Source organism: Choloepus didactylus, chromosome 12, assembly GCF_015220235.1.
Source record: "Choloepus didactylus isolate mChoDid1 chromosome 12, mChoDid1.pri, whole genome shotgun sequence".
Taxonomy (NCBI): Eukaryota; Metazoa; Chordata; class Mammalia; order Pilosa; family Megalonychidae; genus Choloepus; species Choloepus didactylus.
Genome location: NC_051318.1, coordinates 38,294,936 through 38,321,822, shown reverse-complemented (window position 1 = coordinate 38,321,822; position 26,887 = coordinate 38,294,936). Strand labels below are relative to the sequence as shown.

General features: G+C 43.7%; 1 protein-coding gene across 2 annotated transcripts in view; it reads left to right on the top strand.

The window, feature by feature from the left end:
• FARP1 (FERM, ARH/RhoGEF and pleckstrin domain protein 1) overlaps positions 1-26,887 on the top strand; it is a 355,492-nt gene that overhangs the window by 314,089 nt on the left and 14,516 nt on the right. For both annotated transcript variants that reach the window (XM_037800491.1, XM_037800490.1), the window contains 8 exons: positions 9,587-9,668; positions 14,457-14,694; positions 18,046-18,176; positions 22,531-22,599; positions 22,849-22,938; positions 23,775-23,857; positions 23,939-24,051; positions 24,575-24,741. In XM_037800491.1, the coding sequence (XP_037656419.1) occupies positions 9,587-9,668; positions 14,457-14,694; positions 18,046-18,176; positions 22,531-22,599; positions 22,849-22,938; positions 23,775-23,857; positions 23,939-24,051; positions 24,575-24,741 (973 nt within the window). The remainder of the gene's footprint in view (positions 1-9,586; positions 9,669-14,456; positions 14,695-18,045; positions 18,177-22,530; positions 22,600-22,848; positions 22,939-23,774; positions 23,858-23,938; positions 24,052-24,574; positions 24,742-26,887) is intronic.

The following is a 26,887-nucleotide window of genomic DNA, read 5'->3' as shown; positions in this document are numbered from 1 at the left end:
GCAGCTATTTAAAAGGTCTCCAAGAAGTGTATAAACACTTTTTTTTTTACAGACTAGTCAGGTGAAGCAGTGGGAGTGGAGAATGAACAAAGGAATCGATAACTGACTGTAATCAATTAGTTGTAACTTCCACTGCACCCGGATCAGCCTAAACACTCTTTAAACCAATTGAAAGATAGAAAGTCTCAGTAAAAAAATAGAAGATGTAAAGTAGAACGAAATGGAAATTTTAGAACTAAAAAATACAGTGACCCCCAAAAACCCACTGAATGGCTCAATAGTAGAATGGAGGAGATAGAAGTCCGTGAATTTAAAGATAAATCAATAGAAATTATCCATAAAATATGTTTGATGGTTGAAAGCAAAAATTTTCTGATGAGGTTTTCAATGCATTTATATATAATACGTAAGATAACTGTAACATAAAAGAGGAGTATAAAGAAACCTATGTAGTCATAAGGTTTCCACATTATATTTAAAGTGGTAAATTATTGATTCTCAGTAGACTGAAAAATTAAGTATGTATATTGTAATCCCTAGAACAACAATCAAAAGCTATACAAAACACACACACACAAAAAAAGATATAGTTAAAATCATAACCGATAAATTTAAATGGAATAATAAAAACAGTTCATATAATCCAAAGCAGGAAAGGGGAAACAGGGGGATGAGAAATCAAAACAGCAAACAAATAATAAAATGGTAGACCTATATCCAAATGTATCAATGATTGCATTTTAAAAAGTGGCCTAAGCACACCAATTAAAAGCTAGAATGGATTTTAAAAAATGACAGAACTGTGTGCTATCTACAAGAAACCCACTTCAAGAACAAATACTAGGTAGGTTAAAAGGAAAAGAATATACCATGCAAACATCAATCAAAATAAACAGAAACTTTATTAATATCAAACAAAGTAGACCTTAGCAAAGAAAATTACCAAACAGAAAGCTGGTTCTTTGAAAATATCCATAAAACTGACATCTCTAGCAAGACTGACAAAAAAAAAAAAAAAAGAAGAAGCAACCCAATTAAAAACTGTACAAAAGTCTTGAATAGACACTTCACCAAAGAGGGTATAGTTTTGATAAATAAGCACATGATGACATTCAACATCATTAGACTTCAGGGAAATGCAGATTAAAACCACGATGAGATAGCACTACACACCTGTTAGAATGGCTAAAATATAAAATACTCCAATACCTTGTGCTGGAGAAGATGCAGAGCAACAGGGAGTCCTGTATATTTTTGGTAGAAAGGCAAAATGGTACACCTACTCTGGAAAAACGTTTGGCAGTTCCTTACTGTGATGGCTTCAGTAATGTACCCTAAGTTTAGACATGTTCTTGGTCTTAATCTGTATTCCTGTGGGTGTGAATCCATTGTAAATAGGATCTGTTAAAGATATTATTTTTAGTTAAGGTGTGGCCCAACTGAATGAGGTTGGGTCTTAGTCCAGATTATTGGAGTCCTTTATAAGCAGAAGAAACCCAGTAACATAGAGAGAGAACCACAAGGAGGAGCCAGAAGCTAGATGGCAGTGGAACGTAAAAGAGAAAGAAGATGTCACCATGTGCAAGGCCACGTGATGGACAAACCAAGGACCAGGGATCACTGGTAGCCAGAATGCCACAATTTTCAGGAAGAGAGCATTGCCTTGCTGATGCCTCTATTTTGGAATTCTCCTAGCCTCAAAACTGTGAGGCCGTAAATTCCCATTGTTTATGCCAACCCATTGTCTGGTGTTTGTTTTAGCAGCTGAGAAACTATTGTACTTATAAAGTTAAACATACACTTGCCATATGACCCAGCAGTCAAATGACCCTTCTCCCAGGAATTTTCCCTGTAGAAAAGAAAATTTACGTTTACACAAAAACCTGTGAGTGTGTAAAGCAGATCTATTTATAACCTCCAGAAATGAGAACTATGGGTAAATAGATAAACTAACTGTGGTACATCCACACAATGGAATGCTACGCAACGATAAAGGGATGAACTATTGATATACACAGCAAATTGGATGAATCTCAAATGCATTATACCGAGTAAAACAAGCTAGTCTCAAAAAGTTGCATATTGTATGATTCCATTCATATGACCTTCTGGAAAAGACAAAACCATAAGAAGGGAGTGATTGCCAGGGGTTACAGGTAGTGGAAGGATAGGAAGGTGTTTTGGGGATATTATGGAATTTTGTTTTGTATACCAGTTATGGTACATAAATGTGTCAAAATTCGTAAAACTGTACACAAAACCAAAATTCAATTTACTATATGTTACCTTAGAAAATAAAATAACTTTAAGGGGCTAGCATGCAGGAGTTTTTAGGGGTGATGGAGCTATTCGTAATCTGGTTTTTGGGGTGGTTACATGAATCAATACTTGTGCTAAAATTCATAGTACTCTTCCCCCAAAAGTTAAGTTTATTGAATGATAATTTTAAAAATAAAATAAAACTTTCCTATCTCACTAATAAGACAGATATAGAGGCTAAATGAGACAATACCTGTAAAGCATTTGGCACAGTTACTAGAACATGGTAGCACTCAACACGTAGTAGCTAAAAACCCCCTCCAAAAAAATTTGCAGCTACCCCTCCTGTCCTAAAATCTGGTGCTCTCCTGAGGGATACAACCCTTATCATAGTACCATCAATCAAAGACAGAGCCATGCTCTTTTGCATTCCTTTTTATTCACCAAGAAAGCAGCAAGGTCAGTGCAAAGGTTTATGTCAGTGAGATTGGCCAGAATCTCCTTTCATTTGCTCAACAAATATTTATTGCCCCCCTCCTATGTGTCAGGCACTGTTCTCAGTGTTTGGTGAACAAAACAGTCAACAACTCTTGCCCTCCTAGAGCTTCTGTTCTAGTTACATCCTCCTCTCTGCTCTGTGACAAGGAGGCAGCCAGAAACAGCCTGATAGATTTGAAAAGGGAGTCCATTGAAGAGGAAGAAATGGGGAGCGAGTGGGAGCTGCTGTTCTATTTTCTCCTCTTGCCAAGACGCGATATCAATGGGTATCTGATCCCTTTCTCAGAACAAAAATTGTCAGTCTCTTAGAGGTGTTAAAAAGGATTGTGGCTTTAAGATTGGCAGTATTCTTACTGTATAGCATCTTGCACTCGACAACATTTTTTAAAGCATTTTTCCTTAAATCATCTCATTTGCCAATCAATACAGCCTTGTCAAATTACCCTCGTCTTTCCCTTTATAGGAAAGGAAGCTCTGAAGGGGTAAGTGCCGATAAAGGCTAGGTCAGGCTGCGCCCCGTTTCTGACTTCCCCTAAGCTTCGAATCGGAGGGCAGGACAGGGAGCTGTAGAACTCGCCTGTCCTTTGGTTCCATCTCGAGTAGTGCTGTCCCACAGTGATGATGGAGATGTTCCCCACGGGGCTACTGAGCACTTGAAATATGGCTAGTGTGAAGGAGGAGCTGAGTTTTTACATTTTATTTAATTTTAAGTAAAACTGAAAATTTAATAGCCGTATGTGGATAGATACCATATTGGACAGAGCAGTTCTAGAGCTTGAAGGGAAAGAAACGCTGGAGTGGAAGCGGGATGGATGGATACAGTTTGCCTTTCCCACCATGACCGAAGGCCCCAATGCCCTTCACCACCCACTTTCTCAGGATTCAGAGACTTTGAGGTGGTTGTTCTATTTTTAAAAAGCAAATGTTAAGTGCGGTTCTCTGAGCCCTTTGCTCCTTGCTTCAGCCACATCGGCTCTACTTTTCTCGGGTAAAATCTTTGTGTTTGAAGAGGTTTTTGCTGGTTTTAAAAACAAAACAGTGCAAAAAAGAGTTTAAAATCACCACTTTGAAAGAAAACACAATGAAATACATCATAGGGAAAGCAGTGTGGTGTACCTGGAAAACATCTTGGCAAAATACAAAATGGAGATTGGAAGAAAGATTAGGATATGATATGTTTTGGATATACTCTGAGGGGGAGTTTCTTGTGCAGTAATTTGTTTATTCTGAAGGCAAGAAAATCATTTCAAGGACATTGTGATCTTCCCATTATATTCTGTCCTGATCAGGCTTTCTATTGTCTGGCTGAGGTGATGGGGACAATGGTTGTTGGCAATTGTTTCCTTTTAGAGCAAGAGTAAAAGATAAAACTGCATTGTCTCACGCACAGCCGGAAACTAGCTTTTCTTGGATTCTCTGGCTTATTCCTGACTACAAAGCCCACTGTGCTTTGAGAACAAGCTGTTTTCTTTAGAAAACCGAAAAACATATTTCCAATCGCCTGAATTGCAGGTGGGTTTCTGCTAGAAAATGCTTGAGAGAGAGAGAACTGTCCAGGTTGCTGAAGAGTTTGAAATGAATTTTCTGTTCTGCATTTTATTACGTTCCCCTTTAACAGCGGACCTGAAGCTGGATGACGACATCAGGTATCACCTGGTAACACAAAGCTTAATGTATAACATATAATTTACATAACACATAACAGCTTATATATCATATCAGCTTATATGTAACATATCAGCCAGCCCATGGGTGGGTTGTAACTTTTGCTCCCTCTTACTATACTGGACCTGATATTAAACCTCAGAAGAAAGGAAATAATAGCTTTAAGCAACCTGCTAGTGGAACTGATGGGCACTAGAGTGGCTGAAACATGAGGCTTCTGTCCCCTGGGGGTGACGGATAGGGTGAGCTTGTCCCTGGAAAGCTGCCGAAGGACATGCTGCAAGCCCCAGCCCATCAAGGGTGCCTCTCGCTCAGATGTCTTCTCCGTAAGTGGAGACATGAATTAATGTGAAACATTCATAGGATTTTCCTCTGGGTGGATTTCAAAGGTTATTGACATCCACACATATTACACAGTGCCCTGGCTCATCTGTTTGCTTTTTGAACCCAGCCACCCTCCCCATCCCAAATGTTAAAGATTGTCTTCACCCACGTACTTATTTATACATTATCCTTTTACTTATAAAGACGCATGCAAACATATGTTCATACATTTGTTTTGTTTCATTTAGGATCATAGAAACCACAGGCATAGTAAAGATGAGGATGTTTATTTGTTTTGCAAATGAGGACTCGCAAAAAGTTAGCTGTATGTTCCCAGGGTCAGCGAGCATCTGGACATAGAGCCAGGCCAAAGGTCAGCCCTCTATAGCCAAACTGCAGAGTGTGCATTAGTGTTTTCATCTAATGAAACAATTCTTCATTTTGTTGGGAGGTGAAAAAGAGGGCCGAGTGTTTAATCAACGTGCTTGGACTTACACTGGGTTGCTTATAAAACCCAGTGCGATGGTCGCTGCCTGTTGTCACCTGTAAAGACTCTCCTCAGACACTTCACGGAAGCCAGGCTTGACTCACAGCTGTCCAGAAAATATACCTTCCCAGAGGGAGGCAGTTTCCTGGAGCTCGTAATACTTTACGGGACAGTCGGGGGATTTTACTGCTAAGCGGGTCATCAGCACACAGTAAAGTCTGTTTCCTTTAGGGCTCTATATGGGTTTCTGCTGACCCTGGGGTTGGGGATACGAATGGGAAGTTAAGCGCTGATTGATCCTGGTTGACTGTGCCCCACCTGCAGCCGCAGCCTCTGAGTGTATCCCAGGCACAAACAGACCCACGGGGCAGGGTCTCCTGTCTCCGAGGCCGTGTGGCTCGGCCAAGCCCTCCCAGCCGGACCCTGAGGAGCAGCTGGCTGTGGCCAACGCCCCCTCCCACTGGGGATGGTGGAGGTGACCCTGCCTTTTCCTTCCTCCTCTCCCCAGTCCGCTGCCGAGTTACCCAGCGGCTCACTTCATGGCGATTGAAAGGTTTACAGTGTCAGGAAGACTTGAAAATTCATGTTGTCCGTTGCGTGTGTGTGTGTGTGTGTTTTCAGTTTTTTCCTGAGATGCTGTTTAATTGCTCCTGAGAGTGAATTAATTATGGTGTATGGGTCAAAATTTAGCATCCAGATAGCCTCTTAGTGGACTTTACATGGTTATCCAGAATGAAATTGTCAAAAGAATTTTCATGTTTACTGCCCTGCGGTAATTACGCAGACAACAAATATGTGGCCCTGCCTGGCAAACAAGGACCTTTTCCTTGTGAGATTAACATCCGGAGGATGTTATGGAAGAGTTATAATTTACTTTTTTGTGTTCTTTCTAATCAAATGACCTTTTAACTGTTCTTAATAAAGCAAATGCTTTTGGATTGTAGATTTGAGGGTAGAGAAAGTAAAAGCATGAAAGTTTTTCTCCACGAGGCCGCAGGGGTTGGGATTTGCCCCCAGTCCCATGTTCTGCATGGTTGGAACCAAGCTTGGGGCAGACTTGCTGTGTGAACTGGGGTGGGGAGGGCACAGGAGAAGGCAGGGGAGGCAGAGCTGCTTGTGCTGCTGGCAGAACTGCAGAGGACGGCCGGCCGTCCTCACCGGGCCGCTTAGCACTGACCCCTCCAAATGTATCAGAGTCAGTGTCTGGCCCCAAGCAGTTTCTAAAATGAAAGTAAGGTGCTAAAGGCTTAGACAAACAGATATGGCTCTGATAGCAAGTGGATGAAGGAAAGAATGTCCCCTTGAGTTTGGGCTTTTAATATCAGTTTTCCTTTTAATAAATAGTTGGCAAAAGACTAAAGGACATGAAATAAATGAAGTTTGGCTTCCACCATTGCTGTCCACCGCCACCCCTCCCCAGCATCTTCCTTCCAGCATTCCATTTTGGCTTGGATAGGGGTGTTACCCTGAGATAGAGGAAGTTGCTTGTTAATAAGGAAACAGGAATTGTCCTTATTTCTTCCCTCGCCCACGCAATCCAAAGCACCCTCGTTAAAATATCTAAATTATGCCTTTTGAACTAAAGACTTCTGTTAGGTGCATTATCAAGTAGAATGCCCCCTTTTATTGATGTATGAGATATTAAAATCAGGCCATTCTGGCTTAGCAGCAGAGTCTTTCTATGAGTGAAGCTCTCCCAGGCATGGAAGGACAGGAGGGAGAAGGGAGAACTTTCCAGATCTGAAAAGAGCCTTGTATTGTAATGTTGAATATGCAGCCGGTTGGGTGGTTCTGAAACAGAAAAGGCATGCTTGTCAGATTTGAACTCTCTATCAATTCAGTTCGTTTCCAGTGGGTGAGTAAAAGAGTAACCAGTAAGTTCCCAACTAAACCCAGTCACACGTGAGGCTCAGCAAAATGGCCAACCGATAAACTGGTCAACAGTGACTTGGTTAATACCGTTTGCCAAAAATCCAGATTTGCAGTAGGCTGAGGAATGTCTCCAGAGAAGATCATGGGTATAAGTCAGATGCTTGACCATTCTTCAATGACCACGTTTTGTTGTTATTGATGATCAGATGGGTGGGAAATGAGAGAGAGGGACAAATAGAGGATAAGTGAGGTTTCTAGCTTAGGAGACTGGGGTAGGACGGTTACATCTTTAAAAAAGTAAGTGGAGGAAGAGGATTGGGTTTTTAACACAAGTAATTTAACTGTTTGGAACATCTTGAGTTTGAGATAACTGGAGGGTCATTCACGTAGAGCCCTGTGGAAAGTGTAACAAATGTAGTACCTGGTCAGTGGCTACAAAGAACATTAGGATATAGACTTGACATCATGAATTGAAACCATGGGGGGAAAGAAGGGAATACCTAGGCAGAAGTGCAGAGAGAGAAGGGACGATAACCACCAATGGATTCCCTAAGAACACAGACATCTTACGAGCAGCCTGAAAGGTGGACTTGGCAAAAAGGACTGAAGAATGGAGAGAGAAGTCAGAGAGCCCGGAGACAAAGGCTTCCTGAAGCTAATGAGCGCAGAGTATCGGGAAGTCTGGGGCTGGCTAGCTGTGAGAGGTTCACTAGGATGAGAGATAATAGGTCATTGGTTCAGGTAATGAAGAGGTTAATGGTAGCCTTCCACAGAACTCTTTAAGGGGAGTAATGAGGACAGTGGAATCAATATTTTAATTAGACGATGAGTGAGTGGTAATTAAAGCAATTGGCCAACAAGTTTAATCTGGCAGCAAAGAGGAAGCAGATTGAGAAATTCTATTTTAGGACTGAAGAGAACGGAATAGGTTAAAGAAAGGCAGCAAGGCAGCCACATAGAGGAGCAGTGGAAGACACAAGAAGGAGCTGGGGCGGGGGAGGGATGTATAATTGATACTCTTTCTTCTTTGACAGAAGCTTTAATTCTCTAATGGATTTTGGGGCTCCCAGCCTCCTCCATAATGTAATTTACACTGTATGCCTAGTTGGAGCTGACGGAACAGCATCCTCTTTATTGCCTGGTATATGAAGCCCTGAGCGATGTAAGGAGACGCCCCTCTTGCTTCTAATCCACCTGACTTCTCTAGCCCCTGGGTTTGCTTAATTAAGCCTGTGCATCCTCCTGCCCTCACAGCCCCATCCCAGGATCCTTGATGAACCAGAGATTGAGTTAGCAGTTCCGGAAGGCATGGAAGGCTCAGCACTGGTTGCTGGGGCCGAGATGGAAATCATGTCTCTGTTGCAGGCGGGTTATTAGCTATTCCATCTGCGGGCTGTAAATCCCGGCTCCTCCTGACGGGGTTGCAGGCTGTTCTAGCCACTTAGAGCACCTTTCACTGCTGGTGTGAAACCTAATACACGGTTAAAAAATATTCCTCCCTTTCATTTAAATTTGCTTCTGGCTATCTTGAACAATTAGTTTGGAGATATAATTAGCCCGGTTCATTGTTGAAAATCTTGTCTTAATTGTCTCTAGGAAATCCCTTTCTTGTCGGCTGGTAGATCTGCATATACAAACTGGTGGAGTGGTTGAGAGTAGACTCAGAAAACACACTACCACTGACTGGATGGCTGACATTAAATAAGTCAGTTTCTTTTTTGCCTGCGTTTCCTTAGCTGTAAATGCGGTAGTAATAGTACCTGCCTCAGAAAGGCTGTCTTGAGGGCTGGGTGGGCTGACTTCCAGCACGTGGAAGGTGCTCAGTAAGTAAGCATGCCGCTACTCCAGCTTTCCCACCCACCACCCAGCCTGTCTGGGCAGGCGGCTGGCCCCTCTGTTCAGGGACCGTCCACGTTTCCTGCCCTTCGTCCATTTCCCCCATTCCCACCTCCAATGCCCAGGTCTCCACACTTTCACAATCATATTCTTCTCTTCCCAAGAGATTCCCAGGCAGCTCTTTGCTCCAGGCTAAGGGCTCTTTAAAGCAGAAACCTTGATTTTGGAGCCATGAGTCTCACTCCATGCAATCTATAGAAATTTCAGTTTCATTAGCCAGTTACTGCAAGCAACCTCCCTGCTATTATAATGACTAAAATCACCAAAGTGTGGACAGAAAGATAGAACTGATATAAAAGGGGACCAAATTTAAATTATCAGAAAATGAATCTCCCCTGCTCTTTCAAAGCACTGTTGGAATTCTTTGTCTACAGAATGAGGGGATAATTTCAAAGTCTCCTTCCAGGCCTGATATTCCGTGGCACCAAGAGAATGCAGGGGACTGCGAGGCAGAGGTACAAGTAGGTGATTAGAAAGGAAGAAATAAAGGTTGATTGCTATTTTGCAATCTGAGGTCAACTGCTTTTCCCAGTACATTTTCACTGCTAATGCTTTGCATTTCCAACCGGTTGCCCTTGCTCTCAGGGAAGGCCGCTCAAATGCCCACATCAGAGGAGATTACCAAAGAATCGGCGATGTCATGCTGAAGAACATCCAGAGCCTGAAGGTGAGCTGGTTTAGGACGGGGTGGAGCAGGTTTACTGGGGAAGCTGGCACGGGGCTGCTGGAGTCGCTAGCTGTGGTCATTTTCTGTGTTAGCACGCATTGCCTGAATTGTCTATACCACTGTGACGTGGAAAGGGGGAACTGTTTTGGTAAACGGTGCTCCGAGAGTTTCATTTGAAGTGTAAAAGCAAACTCAGTCCCTTTGGGAGAAGCACTTTTTGTTCTTTTTTGCTTCAAAAGCTTTTGTATTATAACCAAAATGATAGGTATCTTCTGTGAAAACACCATTCAGTACTTTTAAGGAAATGTTAAGTATACTTGGCAAAACATTTGGTTGACTGAACATTTCATTTTTGCCAATTGCTTTGGCTTCTTTTAAGAATGAAAATAATGATGAATTTGGAGATATGTAATAATCCCAGCAAATTCTATAACTTTAAATCATTGTACAAGGCAAAATACATGTTTGGCCATCCAGCAGTATCTGTAATGATATAAAAGAGTAAAAATCTATCTGAAGTCATCAATAAAGACTAAACCAATATTCTACCACAGTTTTGAAATCTGCCCATCTCTTATATCTGAAATTTTCATGTTAGTCCATTTGTAATTCCTTTAGTAATGAATGTTCTAATTTGCATAAGTTATCTTTTGACTATAAAAGATAGCTATATTCATATTTTAATCATCCCGTATCCCAACTGCCCAGAATTCTCTGCAGGCCACTAACCCCTAGAGAAGGCAGGTGCTCACGATGGTCACTATTTTAGTCCAACTGTCCATCTGGCTGTCCCTCTATCCATCCAGTACTAATTGAGCACTTGTACAGTAACTTAATTCCCAGGAATCTATTGTTTTAATGTGTAATTCCCATCCCCACCCCCTTAGAATTATCCATCTCATGAGGCAGGGATAACGTGCCAGTAGTGGGGTGGTAGCAGAGAAAAGATAGGATCAAAAGCTGCTCCCTCAGTTTCTTTTTCTTAACAAAGATCAGGGTATTATTTAACAGATCTTGAGCTATTGCTCACTTCTTCACTCGTTTCAAAAAGCAACACTCGGCTCTCAAGATCAGAGAGAGCCCATAGACATGACTGGGATTGTAGGATCCTATTTCCAAAAAAGAAGAGCAAAAGCCAACTAAGATTTTCCACAACTACAAGATTTTTAATGCTATAAGCTAAGATTGATGCACCTAACTCAGATGTAACAGTAATAAATGTCTTTCCAATTTCTGTGGTATTTTTAAAAAATAGTCTTTTCTGTTTCTTCTATAACATTTTTGTTAGTTTTACTTCCCAATTATTTTCCTCATAAGAGGTTTCTTTTCCCATATTCTTCACTTTTTCTCAGCAACCCCCTCCCCCACCTTTTTTTTTTTTTTTTTTTTTTTTTACTTTTTTCCCTAGCATTTCCTTTACCTGAGATTATAAACCTGCTAGGGGCAGGGCTCCTATCTGCCTTTACTCCCTTCAAAGAGGCTTGGACACCACAGCATAGACCTGTAGAATTCATTCCCCTGGCCCTTGCAGGGACAGATTTGACCTTGTCTCATCCCCAAAATTCTCCTGTTTGTTAACCTGCTCTCCTTTGTGGTCTCTGGCCTCTCTGCTGCCTTCCTGCTGCTGCCTTCCCACCGAGAGCTGGCGTTCGATGTACACCCATCGTCCTCTCCTCTAAGCCAGCACAGACAACCTCCTAAAAATATACCTGATTTCCGCCTATACCAATTCTTTCTCTACATCTAGTGAGTTAGCATTTTTGCATTCAGTAAGCTTCCTCAGCTGTGCTGGCATTTTAGTTATTGTGCTGATGCCAGTGCATTTATAGCATGAAGCTCTGTGCAAGCAAAATAAAAATAAATGGAAAGGCTCTGTGAGAGCCACTGGCAGCATTTTGAGCAATTGGGTTGTTTTATTGTGGTTGTTATTGTTGGTTTTAAGTAAATTTATCCAGTATGGAGGGGAGTGGCAGAAGATTATAGAGATGTAAAATGCCTGGCTAACACTTTTGTCCAAAATGCTTAGGGCAGTCTCCAGCTTACCCCCCTCCACCCTGCACCTGCGTGCTTACCTGCATTTGCAGGAGCTAAGCCCAACTGCTGTTTGTAGACTTCAGCCTTTTAGGCTGTTGTCAGGCTTTCCGCACAGGAGTGAGGTAACATTACTGAGGGAGCTTGGCCAAATGGCTTCAATCCCCACCTGAAAGTCAGAGATAACCAAATCCCAATCTCCAGCCCGCACTGTCAACTTGCAGCTGAAAACATCTGCCCAGATGCCACAAAGGCCCTTCAGAATCAATGCAAAGGAGTTTCTTGTCTTTCATCCCGACCCTTTACCTGCATCCAGGATGAAATGTTGCACTCATTCTTGTATTGTCTCTCTCCCCAAGCTTCCATAGCCTGCCTTCTCTTTTTCTTCAACACCTACCACTTTCTTCCTTCTGATGCTCAGTCCTCTCTCTGCTGGAGGACTGTACCAGCTTCCTTGCCTCCTACCCAAGTTGTCCTCCCTCTTTATGTTATGGCCAGAACTGGGTTATCTTTTACAACACAGAACTGTGTTCAAAATGCTTGTTCACTCTCTGCTGCTTGGAGAATACAGTCCAAACTCTAAACCTGATGGAAGAAGGCTTGTGCACTGTAGCCCCAGAAGATCTTTCTGGACCTCCCCACTTTCCTTCACACTCTATTCTTTGCTCTAGCCACAGTGAACTTGCCTCTCCAGGGATGACAAGGCTATCGAGTAGAACATGACAGATTCCCTCTCTCAGAATCTAATAGGGGCTGCACATGTGATACAATTGCAAAACAGCTACACATATGCACACACACTCACAAATGAGTGCATGTGTAACTGGGGAAAATTGAGAAAGCTCTGTGGTCTGCACAAATGTCAGTTTCCTGGTTGTGATACTGCACTGTTACCATTAGAGGAGGCTGGGGGAACTCCCTGTACATTTCTTTGCAAGTTCCTGTGAATCTATGACTGTTTCAAAATAAATAGTTTAAAAATCAATCTAGTAGAGGAGACTGTGTGGTAAGGGCTTATGTGGATGCTTGTAAGCACCATTGCAGAAGGATAGAGGAGATGAAGGGAGGCCTCCCAGAGCCAATCCTGAGGGACAAGGATGGAGCTAAGAGAGGGGGGGGGGGGGTCCTAAGCAGAGGAAGACCAGGTGCAGAGGCACTAGAAGCGGGAGGGGCTGGGACATTCGGGGAGCCAGAAGTTGTCTGGTGGGTGGCCGGGAGGCGAGTGGCAAGAGCTGCAGTCATGCTGGCGAGGCGGGAGGGCACACATCCCAAGGGGTTCTCTGTGCCCAACTCTGACAGTTCTCTTGAGATGGTGGGAAACTCTTTCATTTATTTGCCTATTTTATTTTTTTAGAGCATTTGGAGGTTTACCAAAAAATCTTGCAGAAAGGAAAGAGTTCCCATATACACCCCCCTCACATACACCGTTTTTTCCTATTACTAATGTTTTGCATTAGTGTGGTACCTTTGTTGTAATTGATAAGCTGATATTATTATAATTATATTAAGTATAGTCCATAGTTTACATTAGGGTTCACTCTTTGTGTTATACAGTTATATGTTTGTTTTTTAATTTTTATTGTGGTGACATGTATAGAAAATAAAATTTCCCATTTTAACCACTTTCAGGTATACAATTCAATAGTGTTAGTTACATACACAGTGCTGTGCTGCCATCACCACCATCCATTACCTAAACTTTTCCACTGCCCCAAACCAAAACTCTGTAGATGGGGAGCTCTTGAAGGATATGAAGCAAGAGGGTGATGTGAGCTGCATTTTAGAAAGTTTGTTTTGGAGCCAAACGCATGATGAAGTGGAGGAGTAAAAGCAGAGGCGGAGACACGGGTGGAGACACGATTACATCGGTGGCCAGAGGCGCTGCGAGGCCAGAAGGAGGGCAGTGGCCATGGGGATGAAGAAGGGAACAGATCTGAGGCTTGTAGGAGGGAGAATTGATAGGACCCGGGGGAGGATTCAGATAAGGATGGAATCTGTCCCGTGTAGCTGGCTGGTGGTAATGCCAGGCCCGGAGTTAGAGGATGGACGAGGCGGACCCCGTTGAGGCAGGAGGGCAGGTTGGTGCACGGATGGCAGCTGCTGTTCTCTGGCACTGGGGTGTCCTGCTCCTCACCCTCCTTTACCCTAATCTGTCTGGAGAAGTCCTCAGGCTTCAGGACCATGCTTGGAAATCTTTCCCACCTGCCGGGGGGAAGTTAAATACTCCTTATTTTTCTCTTATCAAACCTCTTACCCTGTTTGGTCTGCGTCACTACTTCAATAGGGTAGAGACCAGGTCTTACTCTCCCCCATCTCCTTGGAATCTAGCAGAGGATGGAGCTTGTGGTAGAGACTCGTTATTGAAGGCACGAGTCGGGGGACTTAAACAGTAAGTTTGAAAAAAAAAAAAAAACTACATAACATTTATTGAATGGCCCTGGTTAGTTTGTCATATTATGACACTTAGAAGGAAACCAAAGACTTACCCTTAAGGGGCTCCTGTTCATATATTTTCCTAAAATGTGTCTATCTGTGACATTATATATGCATATCACGTATTTAGAATTCATAAGTATTTTTAAATAGCCCAATACTTTATATATAATAGAGTTCTTTTAATTTCTTTCTGAGCACTTAATTTAAATAATGAAACCTAAAGCAGTTTTCATTTCTGTAAAAATGTGGTAGAACAGGTCAATTTTCCATTCAGCTAAATGGCACTTCCCCCTCCCCCGCCTTATGTTTCACCCCCACAAGCAACTGACAGTTCACCTGTGGAAGCACAATGAGGCCTTGGAAGGGCTGGAGAATGGGATCAAGAGCTCCTGGCGGCTGGAGAACTTGTGTCGAGACTTCGAGCTGCAGAAGGTGTGCTACCTGCCGCTCAACACCTTCCTCCTGCGGCCGCTGCACCGGCTCGTGCACTACAAGCAGATCCTGGAGCGGCTGTGCAAGCACCACCCGCCAAGCCACACTGACTTCAGGGACTGCCGAGGTGAGGGCTGCCCTCTGCAGGGGCGCGGAGGCCCGTGGTGCCTGCTTGCGGGACCATTACCAGACTGGTCTGCAGCAGGGAGGGACTTTTTCAGGGAAGCAGGTCCGCTGAAACTACGTGCCTGGTTTTATTCATCATGCAAGGCAGGCAGTGCTTTTTAATATCAAGTTAAATATTTCCTGTTAAATCCTCATCTTTCTACAAAGATGATAATGATCACCATAAAATACCCCATTTTTTCCATTCCCTTTTGCATGCGTTTTCTCCTTTGATTCTGGGTGGTTTAGTACAAAGAAACTGGGGAAGCTCTGCTTAAAGAGGACCCCTCAGGGACGCTTTCCCTCGCCCTCACAGTTGAAATCCACCACTCCTCAGACTTGCCAGAGCAAGTGGCTTCTAATGCTACTTACTGCTCATTGCTGCTGCCCATGGGTAACATGCTAGTTACTGTAGTAAGCACTTTACTTGTATTAACTCTTTTAGTCTTTACAACAAGCATTTGAGGCCTGGGTTATCTCATTTTACACACAGGGAACACTGAGACCAGAGAGGTTAAGTACCTGCCTGTAGATGGGGAGTACATTTGGAGCTAAGCTCAGAACCCATGTTCCTGACTCTTCTACCCCAGTCTCCTGAAAATATTAACTACTCTCACTCACTCAGCACCTGGGCCGGGTATCTTGCTAACATTGACTCTCTACTCCCTTAGGAACCCCATGAGATATGTAGTATCCCCATTTTGTAGTTTGGAAATGGAGGTTCAGGGGGGTTTAAACGTCACTCAGTTAAAGTTCACAGCTGATACTCCAGACCATGCTCTTCCCACTGTCCTATGCATCCTCCTTTTGAACCTGAGTCATTCTGCCTCACGTCCTATGGGATGTGTCGCTGTCTGCCTTCCCTGTAAGTCCCTGGAGGGCAAGGCCCCGAGGCCTGTTGCTGGGTTCCCCTGCACTCTCCAGCCACGGCTGTACACAGAGTAGGCCTTCCATCGGTGTCTCCTGAAATGGTTGGATGAATTTGCACACCCACTAGCCTAAAGTTTTATAAATGCCTCCCATCTCTCAGGCCACCTGAGTTATCTTTACTAAAATGCATCCCCTAATCTTTTGCTTATAACTTGGGTGGCACCTGATTCCCTCAGGATATACTCTAAACTCTTCATGATGTGGCCATCATCCAGTCTTCCATGCAATAAATATGTACTGAGCATCTGTCCTGTGCATGAGAGCAAATAGAATGGATGTAGCCCTGCCTTCTCAGAACCCACAATCTAGTGGGTACCCAGGCAAGTTCCTGGGCCATGACTGAGGCTGTGACGTGGCTGTGAGAGGGAAGGGCACCGTGCAACAGGAGCCCAGTGCGGGGCCAACAGACTCAGCCGTGGGGAAGTTAAGGAAGCCTTTCTCAAGGAAAGGATATCTTAATTTAAGACTAAAGTGTACATAGGAGTTTTCCTAGTTGAGTTCCCAATAGAGTTGGGAACAGCATGCACCCTGGTCCCAAAGGGGAAAGAGACGATGGGACATTTCAGAGAGTAAAAGTTTTACATGGCTAGAGTGTGGAACACAGAGGGATAGCAAAGATAAGACTGGAGAAGTAAGCAGGGACCAGATCCCACAGAATCTTAAACTCTGCAAGATCTTAACCTAACAGCGGAGGGAAATAGGGAAATCAGGTTTGGTCTAGAAAGATCACTCTGTTAGTACCTGGAATATATAAAGGACAAGAAATAAGACAATAGAAGATTTGGCAAAGACATTATAAATGGGCAGTTCATGGAAGTGGCAGAGAAATGGCTAAATGACATGGTTTGCTGGAGACCATCAGTCTTTAAAACAAACCTCACCGCCTCATGCCTCCATGGCCGTGTGTATTCTGTTCCCTCTGTTTTAAATCATGGCTACCACCTCCTATTCCTTTCCTGGCAAAGTCCTCCCCATTGTTTTTGCCCCAGCTTGAGCCTGAGGTCGAGCTGACCTCGCCCACCTTGTCCTGTTGCATTGGCACTGCCTGTTGCAGCCGGCTGGCTGTGCCTGCACGAGATGCTCCAAGGCCCTTCCTAGCTCAGAGGACTCCATGAGGGTGAGGAGTATTTTTTATTTTGCATGTGCTGTTCTTGGCATATTGGCCCAGTTTGCTTTTTGCTATTTTTATAAACAGTTTCCAACAGGAATAGTCTATCCTTGACAAATGGTGGGGAAGAGAGGGTGTTTATTACCTAGCTTAGAAAAAAACATAAGGTGGCATTATTTTAGAAAGGTTGGGGGAGCCCAGGTGTGTCTGAACATCTATTTCCTGACCGTGAAGGATGCAGAGCACCAGCAGCTGGTTCAAGCACACCTTCCCGTGAGCCCCTAGGGGGCCGGGGGCCAGCTTTTCCTTCTTCACCCACCCTGCTAAGCATCTGGTGCCCAGTAAGTGTTTAGTGAACCAAATTGGGTAATGATGCCCGAAGACTGAGCAAGCCCTGAGGTTTCTTTGCTAAGGCTGAGACAAGCATTCTGTGATAAGGCAGGAAGCATTAAATTTGCATCCTCCGGGAGAAAGCAAGAAAAGAAAAGTAAATGCTTTGAAATGCTGGTGCAGGGGGTTAGAAGGATGGTGTTAATTACTGATCTGAAAATTAACATTCAGTTTACAAGTATTTCTTGCTTTTCTTGACAAAAATAAACCAATGCTCAGCTACTGTGGATTTGAGCACTTTGCCTCTCCCCCCAAACTTGTGTTAAGTGGTTATTAGCTCCTTTTATGTACTGGATGCCTACCAGTATAGGGCAGCTCTGCCAATACTTGGAAATAGAGTTTAATTTTGTAGTTATTCCTTATTACCCTCTTGGTAAACGGTATGATGTCAGCAGAAGGAAGAAATGGGTGCTCTGAAATGTTAGTTATCTAATCAAAGTGTTGCAGTATCAGTGAGAGCCCCTCACAAAAGGATCCCTCCTTTGCCCCAGACTCTTCTGTGGCCAATTTGTGCTCACTTTTTGCTCAGTTCTTTCCAGATAACAGGAGGGGGAAGAAAAATCCCTACCCAGGGTACAAAATTCAACATACATTTATTATCTTGCTTCTTTCCCTGCCATGCCAACAAGGTATTCTAATTGAAGGACAGCTGTATGCCAACTTGTTATAAATGGGTTGCTTACATTTGCCAGATGCCTTTGGGAAACTAAAGTAAAGCAAATTTATCATGGAGAAATAGCAATGTTTTCATTAGAAGGACAGCTTCTAAAATAGTGTGGCTACTGGAGGATATTACCCCTGAGAGCTGAGCTTAAAGATGTTGGGGACAAAAGACCCTGTCTACCATTAACGCTGCAGAGTTTTTGCATCTTTTTCCTTTGTTAGCTGCTTTGGCAGAGATTACTGAAATGGTGGCCCAGCTTCATGGCACGATGATCAAGATGGAGAATTTCCAGAAGCTGCACGAACTCAAGAAAGATTTGATTGGCATTGACAATCTTGTGATTCCAGGAAGGGTAAGTAATAGTGATCTCTGCATGTGTTTGAGAAAAAGCCAGAAAAGTGACATTTAAGTGACTTAAACCTGAACCTTTTGAATACAAACAGTTCCAAGTCGAAACATGCTCATTCTGAAAAGTCTTCCTCCCACGGAAGAAACAATTGGGAAAACACCTTGAACATTACAGTGCTGGTGAAAATTATTGTGTTAGAAGAAAAGAAGGCAACCCTTGACCTTGTATTCTGCTTTTCTCCTCTCCAGTTGATTTGCTTCTTTGCTATTTCCCTGCCATATTCCAAAGGGGATTTGAGGTAGCTTTATTTTATTTTTTAAAAATTAGGTAAATGAAAATGTAAGATAAAGTTTAAAAAAAGAATTGGGTAAAATGATTAAATAAAGCCAAAGGAAAAGTTAGTGTATGAAAGCATGCAGTAAATTCCCAGGCAAGAATACAAAGTGTTTTTTTTTAAAGATGCAATTTTCTGTACATAATTTAATTTTAATTAGAAATTAAAATAGCATTTTAGCCAGGAAACAATTCTGGAAGTACAAGCTCCTTTATGCTATTAACCTCCACCTCACCAGCACCTTTCATTAGATGCAGGTCATTCACGATGAAACCAGGGCCTCATTACAAAAACATGCTCCTTTTAGGCCAATGGGAATATAAAAGATACAGCACAGCTTGCCTTTTTCTATTTCCCTTCTTAGGAAGTGGCCATCGCCCAGGGATCAAAAATGGTATTCAGTTGCTGCACCTCATCAAATATCTCTGTAGGATCTTTGCCCCCCAAAGCCATTTCAAACAGTCCATCACTTGGATTCAGAAGATAATTTTAGCCTCTTTGATCTCCTGCAGGCCCACTGTGAACTTCAGACAATTATCCAGTTTGTCCGAGGCCTTAGTCTTATCTGACTGGGAGCTGCTCTGTAAATTTATCTGACTTAGGGAAGATGTGGTAACCTCCCTGTGTATTTGGGTATTTCTGTCAGAACGCGGAAGCCTAATTATAAAACTGACTGGAAAACAAATTGCGAAAGGTTGTCGGAATAGTTAGGTGCCAAGAGCTGGGTGGAAATTAAAGCTGGGATTTGCTTCAGCTCTGCTGGTGAGAATTTCTGCCAGGCCACAGCACATAGGAACCACATTTACCATCCATGTGGACCCCTTAGAGAGGCCCGATGGAATCAGTGCAATTTTCTCTTAATTTTGAACATTATAAAATATTTAGTGTATTTTGCTACATGATGAACAGTCCATTTGTAAACAATTTCATATTTTGAGGGAATGGTTTTCATAGTGTAGTGAAAAGTGCACTGGATTGGAGCAGGTGGCCCTGGGTTCCAGTTCTCTACCAGAGTTGGGGTGTTTTACCTACCAGAGCTTTCCTTTCCTTTTGTAACATGGAGATCATAACGTCTCCCTCATAGGACATAAGAATCAAATGAGATTCAATATGTAAAAAGATCACAATAATTATTACCTTCTTCCCCTACCTATGATTATTTGAACAGATGAAGCTCGTAATTGTTATGCTGTCAGTTGCATAACACAGCATTGTGGAAAGTATTACAGGAGTTAGCCAGGTATCTACTGACTGACTAGGTGTTCCTGAGCAAGTCCCTTAATCATTTGGCTTCTCAGTTTCCTTATCTGAAAATGGGGATAATAATATTGAACTTACATGCTCCTGTATGGAGCTAATGTAAGTACCTAGAACATGTCCGGCACATATTGTGTGCTTGATAAATTGAGGTCATTGTAACTTAAAAAGATGAAATCTGAATTGGGGTGCTCGTTACTAACTGCAGATCCACCTCATGTCCATTCACTGTTTCAAGTCAACCCCTAATGAAATGGGAAGGAGGGAACAGAGGCCTCAGAGGAGGAGAGTCTAAGATAGAGCACCCCACACCCCAAGGCTAATTAATAGATTATCATTATTTTAATTTATCGACTAGCCTAACAGGTAGAAGGAAGCTCTGGTAGATTTGTCTACACACAGAGTTTGAAAACAGAGCTTTAAAGGTGAACAGGTAGGTTTAGCAGCGCCCCTCAGTCTGTCTCCTAACATGCCTTTCAGGCATAATTCAGCACACCCTCTGCTGGGATCAGACTGAGAGGGTGTGGGATCCTGCGGACAGGAGATCCCCCAGAGGCAAAAGGCTCCAGCACACTTTGGCCAGAGCCAGGCTCTCAGAGGATGTTTTTCTGCCATAGGTAAGGGATGCCTGAGAAAGACTTTCCCTGGAATGGCCTTCAAGATTATGAGGAGGGTGTTATTTTTAATTAAACAGAACAGAAACGAAGAGGGGACTGGAAAGCGGGTTCATTTTGGTTAAAATGTGGAGGCCTGGACACCTTTGTATTTCCCTCTATCCTTAAGGATATTAAGGGTATTTCCTTACCTTTCTGTTCCATGATTACAAAAAAATAAAAAAAAATAAAAAAAAAAAAAATCACTCTAGGCAAGAGACATTTTCCGTCTCCAGCCCTCAAGGACATTGGAATCCACAGCCCCCCTGCTGAAGCCCCTGGAAAAGACTGAGTTCCTTCCTGCTTTTTTACTTTTGCAGTGCTTCAGACCATGCTGTCTTCTTTCCACACAGGGAACAGAATTTTTCTGGTCTTCTGTTCCAAATTCTTAGATTCTTCTAACATAAGAGTTGTTAGAAAATGCATCTGTTCTGATGTCAGTAAATGTGGGAGGTGGACACAGGAGCGGTAACAGGACTTTAGGGTGACCCTTTCCTTCCTCATTCTCCTTACCCTTTGGTTATAAAATTGGTTCCACTAATACCCCATTGCCGCTTCTAATATTGCTGATGTCTGATATCCATCCCGTGGGCCTCCAAGAGTTTCTTGAATGTTACTTTATTGACCTTCAAAGTATGCCAGTTAAATTGCTGGTAGATATAAGTCTTTGACCTGCTTTTCATAAAATCTCAAAAGAGGTTAATGAGGATGTGCAGAAGTCTGAAGAATCAAAGTGAGTTGGTTAAGTCCCTATTCCCGGCTTAGAAGCTGCTGTGAGCACAGAAAGAATACAGGACAAGTGTTCCCGGCATCTACTGCTATGTAACAAACTACCCCAATACTTAGTGGCTGAAACTATCTTTTATTATTTCTCATGGTTTCATGGGTCAGGAACTTGAGCAGGACTCGGGGGTGACTTTTCTGCTCCGTGTAACACTGACAGAGGTCCTTGGTGTTTAGCTGCCAGGTAGGCTGGTGTGAAGGGTCCTAGGTGGCTTCCCTCCCACATCTGACCCCTCGGTTGGGATGGTTGGGAGGCTGGGCTCAGCAGGGGCTGTGCACCAGAGCCCGAGTTCAGAGTGGTCATACTTCACACGTGGTGTCTTCAGGGTTCAAAGAGCAAGTGAGCCCGTGGACAAAGCAGAAGCTATGCCTGGGCTTAAGATCTAGCTTTGGGGGGCACACAGTGTCGCTTCCAGACTCCACTGGTCAAATCAGGTACAAGCCCACCCATATCCAAGGGGAGGGGACATAGACCCCTCTATGGGAGGAATGTCAGTGAACTTACAGCCATGTTTTAAAAGTGCTGCTGTACAAAAGAGTCAGGCAATTCTTCAAAAAGTTGAACATGGAGTTACCATATGACCCCAAAATTCCACTGGACACAGGCTTTTCCTTTTGGGGTGATGGAAATATTCTTGAACTAGACAGTGGTGATGGTTGCAGAACACTGTGAATATATTAAATGTCACTAATGGCAAGTTTTATGTTTTTACCACAATTTTTTTAAAGGCTCATAAAAAAAATACGTTATGCCCTGAGAGTTTATAGGGTGCAGGAAAATGTCACTCGGGATACTGGGCTCCTCAGACACAGTTGCCTTTCACACTTTTATCTGAGAACACAGTTACTGGTTTTCAAGAACTAGAGTTCTAAATCACGGAGAAGATCCCTCTACCGAGAATACATAGAGCTCCTGTGTCCTCCAGCCTCACTTGCTGCCGCTTTTTTTTTATAGCTGCTTTGTTCTTTGAATACTGGCTGGGACTCTCTTCATCTCCTTCACTGTGATGGGGCCTGGAGAGCCTGGAGGTTCAGCGTACGGGGGTTGTGCTCCGAGACATCTGAGCATGAGTCCCAGCACACAGTGGCTCCGTCTCTGAGCACCCCTTCCTCTTCTGTTAAATGGGGCCAGTGGTAGTATCTCTCCAGAGGTTCCTGGGGAGAAGCAGCTTCATGCTTAGAAATGGTTTTCACAGTGCCTGCACGTTGCAAGCATAAAGTGAATAGTAACTACAGTTGTTAGGGGTCCTACCATTTTAAGTAAACCAAACCTGGTTTACTCAGGTTTGCACACTCTCGGCAAAATCTTAACGGTTTGTTTTCTCCTCAGGAGTTCATTCGCCTGGGAAGCCTCAGCAAGCTCTCCGGGAAGGGGCTGCAGCAGCGCATGTTTTTCCTGGTAAGTGGTGAGAGCTGTTGGTCCCCACTGTGACCCGGTGAAACATGGAACCACGGGGCATGGGGCCCGGCCTCAGCTTCCCAAGAAGGGGACCCGGAAGGCAGGAGGAGCAGCCAGAGTTGATCAGACTCGAGTTGTTGAGATGAATGAATTGTAATGAAAGATGTTTAAAAACATATATACCAACTGCATATATCGGCTTCAAGCGGAGCCCCCTTCATCTCGGCTGCGCTTCCCTTGCTTCTCTAGTTCAACGACGTCTTGCTGTACACCAGCAGAGGGCTGACAGCCTCCAACCAGTTCAAAGTCCATGGGCAGCTGCCCCTCCACGGAATGACTGTGAGTATGCAGCCAGGGGGTGGAGTTGAGGCCTCTGTGATGCAGGCCAGGCTAAGGGGAGTGGGCGTCCCTGACACTGGGCTGTGAGGAGAGAAAGGAGGAGGGATCACAAGGAAATGATAGAAGCACAGGCATGGTCATTATCTGAGAAGCCTGGGCTTAAGGACTGCCCACCCCCACTCTTCCTGCCCCTCTCACCTCAAAGAAAGGGCCTTGGTAGGGCTCTCTGGAAGGAGCATTGAGGTCATTGCTCCTCCTTCTGCACGAGGGATCCATGTATGCTAGAATCAGGTTGTGAGGCCAAGTCAGTTAATCAAGGTAAGGGACTGGGCCGTGTTGTGTGGTCTTACTTCTCACTGCCCTGGGCCTTGCCCCTGGGGTCCTGGAAGACAGTGTCACTGTACAGATGGAGTAACAGAGCTGGCACCAGACCATGAGCAGCCTCAGTGGTTACCCCAGGATCTTATTGTTGGTCTCTGTGCCATCAGGCCTTGATCAGCGGGTGCAGGAGGCAGGGCTCTGAGTGCACGGGATTGGGTCCCTTGCTTACACCAACACGCTTATCAGTGGGTCTGTGGGTAGAAGGTAGTGTGTGGCTTTGCCAAAAAAAGTTCAGCCTGTGCTGACTTTTCTTTCCCTGTTCCAATTTTGGTTTTTCTGACTTAGAACCCCTCTTTCTCTGCAGGGCTCCTCATTCCTCTGAGCCCTGCTTATTTTTGTGGCCCTCTCTTCAGACTAACCAAGTAGCCAGTTGAGTAAACATTTGAAAAAATTACATTGTGTCCCGCTCACTGCTTGGTGTTAACTAACGCTGTAACCCCTTGTCGATCTGGCAGATAGAGGAGAGCGAAGACGAGTGGGGCGTGCCACACTGCCTCACGCTCCGGGGCCAGCGGCAGTCCATCGTCGTGGCTGCCAGGTAACGCAGGAGCCAGCCTCCCACCTGCTTTCCTTCTTCCTTTGCTGTGGTCTGAAACCTAACACCAACCTCTGTCTTCAGTTCTCGGTCGGAGATGGAAAAGTGGACTGAGGACATACAGATGGCGATTGATTTGGCAGAAAAAAGCAGTGGCCCCACCCCAGAGTTACTGGCTAGCAGCCCCCCTGACAATAGTAAGTGTGGTGATGGGAGGGAAGCTTTGCTCGGTGCCTGTCACAAGCCCATACAAGGTGGCGGAGGCAGGGAGAGAGAAATTTCTGGCTTCACCATGGGAGAGCCTTGCATTGCATTTAAAAGCAAATTATCACTTGGGGCTCATATCCATGGTATATATTTTGTGATAGAGCTAAAAATCAAGGAACTCCCATTTTCTAAAAGTGAAATCCTTAAAACAGTTTGAGGGAGGGAGCTGGGAGCCATCTTGCTCAAGCCAGCACCGGTGCTCATGGACAGGATCAGCGTCTAGGGCAGCAGACGGGAAGTCCGTGTGCCCTGCAGAGCCAGGGGCCCCTCACGGGCAGTCTCAGACCGGCAGGGCACTGTCGTTAGGTTTCCTGCTTAGTGCCGCCTGTGGGGGCCGGCCGCCCTGAGAGGCGCCGCAGTCCCTTCCTCAGTGCCTTAGAGGGCGTCGTGTACCGGATTCTCGTCCCTACTGGGGAAAACAGGCAGTGCTGCCCTTTCGCCCGCACTCTGCAGAGTCCCCGGATGAAGCCGCAGCCGCCGACCAGGAGTCCGAGGACGACCTCAGTGCCTCGCGCACCTCGCTGGAGCGCCAGGCTCCTCACCGCGGCAACACCATGGTGCACGTGTGCTGGCACCGCAACACGAGCGTCTCAATGGTGGACTTCAGCATTGCCGTGGAGGTACCGGGGGTTGGGGTGGGGTGGGGAGGGGGTGTGTGCGCAGTTCTGTCCCCTGCCTCACTACTGCCGGGAGCAGGCATGCCCTGTCACCCCCCAGCTCAAGGGCAGCTGTCATGGCATTCAGTTCTACTCCACTGCTCTATATGCATGTCCTTGTGACAGTGACACAGTATTTTGATTATTGTAGCTTTGAAATAAGTTTTGAAACTGGAGATTGTGAGCCCTTCAATTTTGTTCTTTCTCAAGATGGTTTTGGCTATATGGGATCCCTTTCTCTGCATATGCATTTAATGATTAGCTTTTCCATTTCTGCAAAGAAAGCTTAAGATTGAGATTATATTAAATCTGTAGTTTGTTTTGGGTGGTGTCATCTTAATATTGTCTTTCAATCTATTAGCATGAAATACCTTTCCATTTATTCAGGTCTTTAATTTCTTGCTTGGTTCAATTTATACCTAGATATTTTATTCTCCTAGTTGTTATTCTAAGTGATTCCCTTTTTGGATTGTTCATTCCTGGTCTGATTTTTGTGTATTGATTATACCCTTTGCTACTTTGCTGAATTCATTTATTAGCCCCAGTGGCTTTCTTGTAGATTCTTCTGGATTTTCTCTACATAGGATCATATCATCTGTGATATAGTTTTTGTTTTTCTTTGTTTTTTTTTTTTTTTTCATTTTTATTGAGATTGTTCAGATACCATACAATTATCCAGAGATCCAAAGTGTACAATCACTTGCCCCTGGGTACCCTCATACAGCTGTGCATCCATCACACTTAATTTTTGTTCAATTTTTAGAAATTTTCATTACTCCAGACAAGAAATAAAGTGAAAGATGAAAAAAAGAAAAGGAAACTCTAATCCTACCCTATCCCTAACCAACCCCCCTCAGTTGCTGACTCGTAGTATTGATATAGTACATTTGTTACTGTTTATGAAAAAATGTTGAAATACTAACTGTAGTATATAGTTTGTAATAGGTATATAGTTCTTCCCTATATGCCCCTCTATCATTAACTCCTAATTGTATTGTCATACATTTGTTCTGGTTCATGAAGTGATTTCTAGTATTTGTACAGATGATCATGGACATTGCCCACCATAGGATTCAGTTTTATACATTCCCATCTTTTGACCTCCAACTTCCTCTGCTGACATATATGACTCTGAGCTTCCCCTTTCCACCTCATTCACACACCATTCGGCACTGTTGGTTATTCTCACATCTTGCTACCAACACCCCTGTTCATTTCCAAACATTTAAGTTCATCCTAATTGAACATTCTGCTCATTCTAAGCAACCACACCCCATTCTTAAGCCTCGTCCTATATCTTGGTACCTTATATTTCATGTCTATGAGTTTACATATTATAATTAGTTCCTATCAGTGAGACCCTGCAATAATTGTCCTAATGTGTCTGGCTTATTTCACTCAGTATATTGCCCTCGAGGTTTTGTCATCAACCCATTTTTTTTTAATATGGTTTTGTTCACTCACCATACATTCCATCCCAAGTAAATAATCGATGGTTTTCTGCATGGCCATACATTTATGTGTTCACCACCTTCACCATTATCTATATAAGAGCATCTACATTTCTTCCACAAGGCAGGAGGGAGAGTCAAAGAAGGTAGAGAGACAAAAGAAAGAGGAAAAAAAAATGACAGCTAGGAAGCAGCAAAAGGAAAAATAACCTTAAATCAAAGTAGAATAAAGAATCAGACAATACCACCAATGTCAAGTGTCTAACATGCCTCCCCTATCCCCCCCTCTTATCTGCCTTCACCTTGGTATATCACCTTTGTTACATTAAAGGAAGCATAATACAATGATTCTATTAGTTACAGTCTCTAGTTTATGCTGATTGCATCCCTCCCCCAATGCCTCCCCATTTTTAACACCTTGCAAGGTTGACATTTGCTTGTTCTCCCTCGTAAAAGAACATGCCTGTACATTTTATCACAATTGTTGAATACTCTTAAATTTCACCAAGTTACACAGTCCCAGTCATTATCTTTCCTCCTTTCTTGTGGTGTCTCACATGCTCCCCACCTTCCTCTCTCATCCGTATTCATAGTCCTCTCTCATCCGTATTCATAGTTAACTTTGTTTAGTGTACTTACATTGTTGTGCTACCATCTCC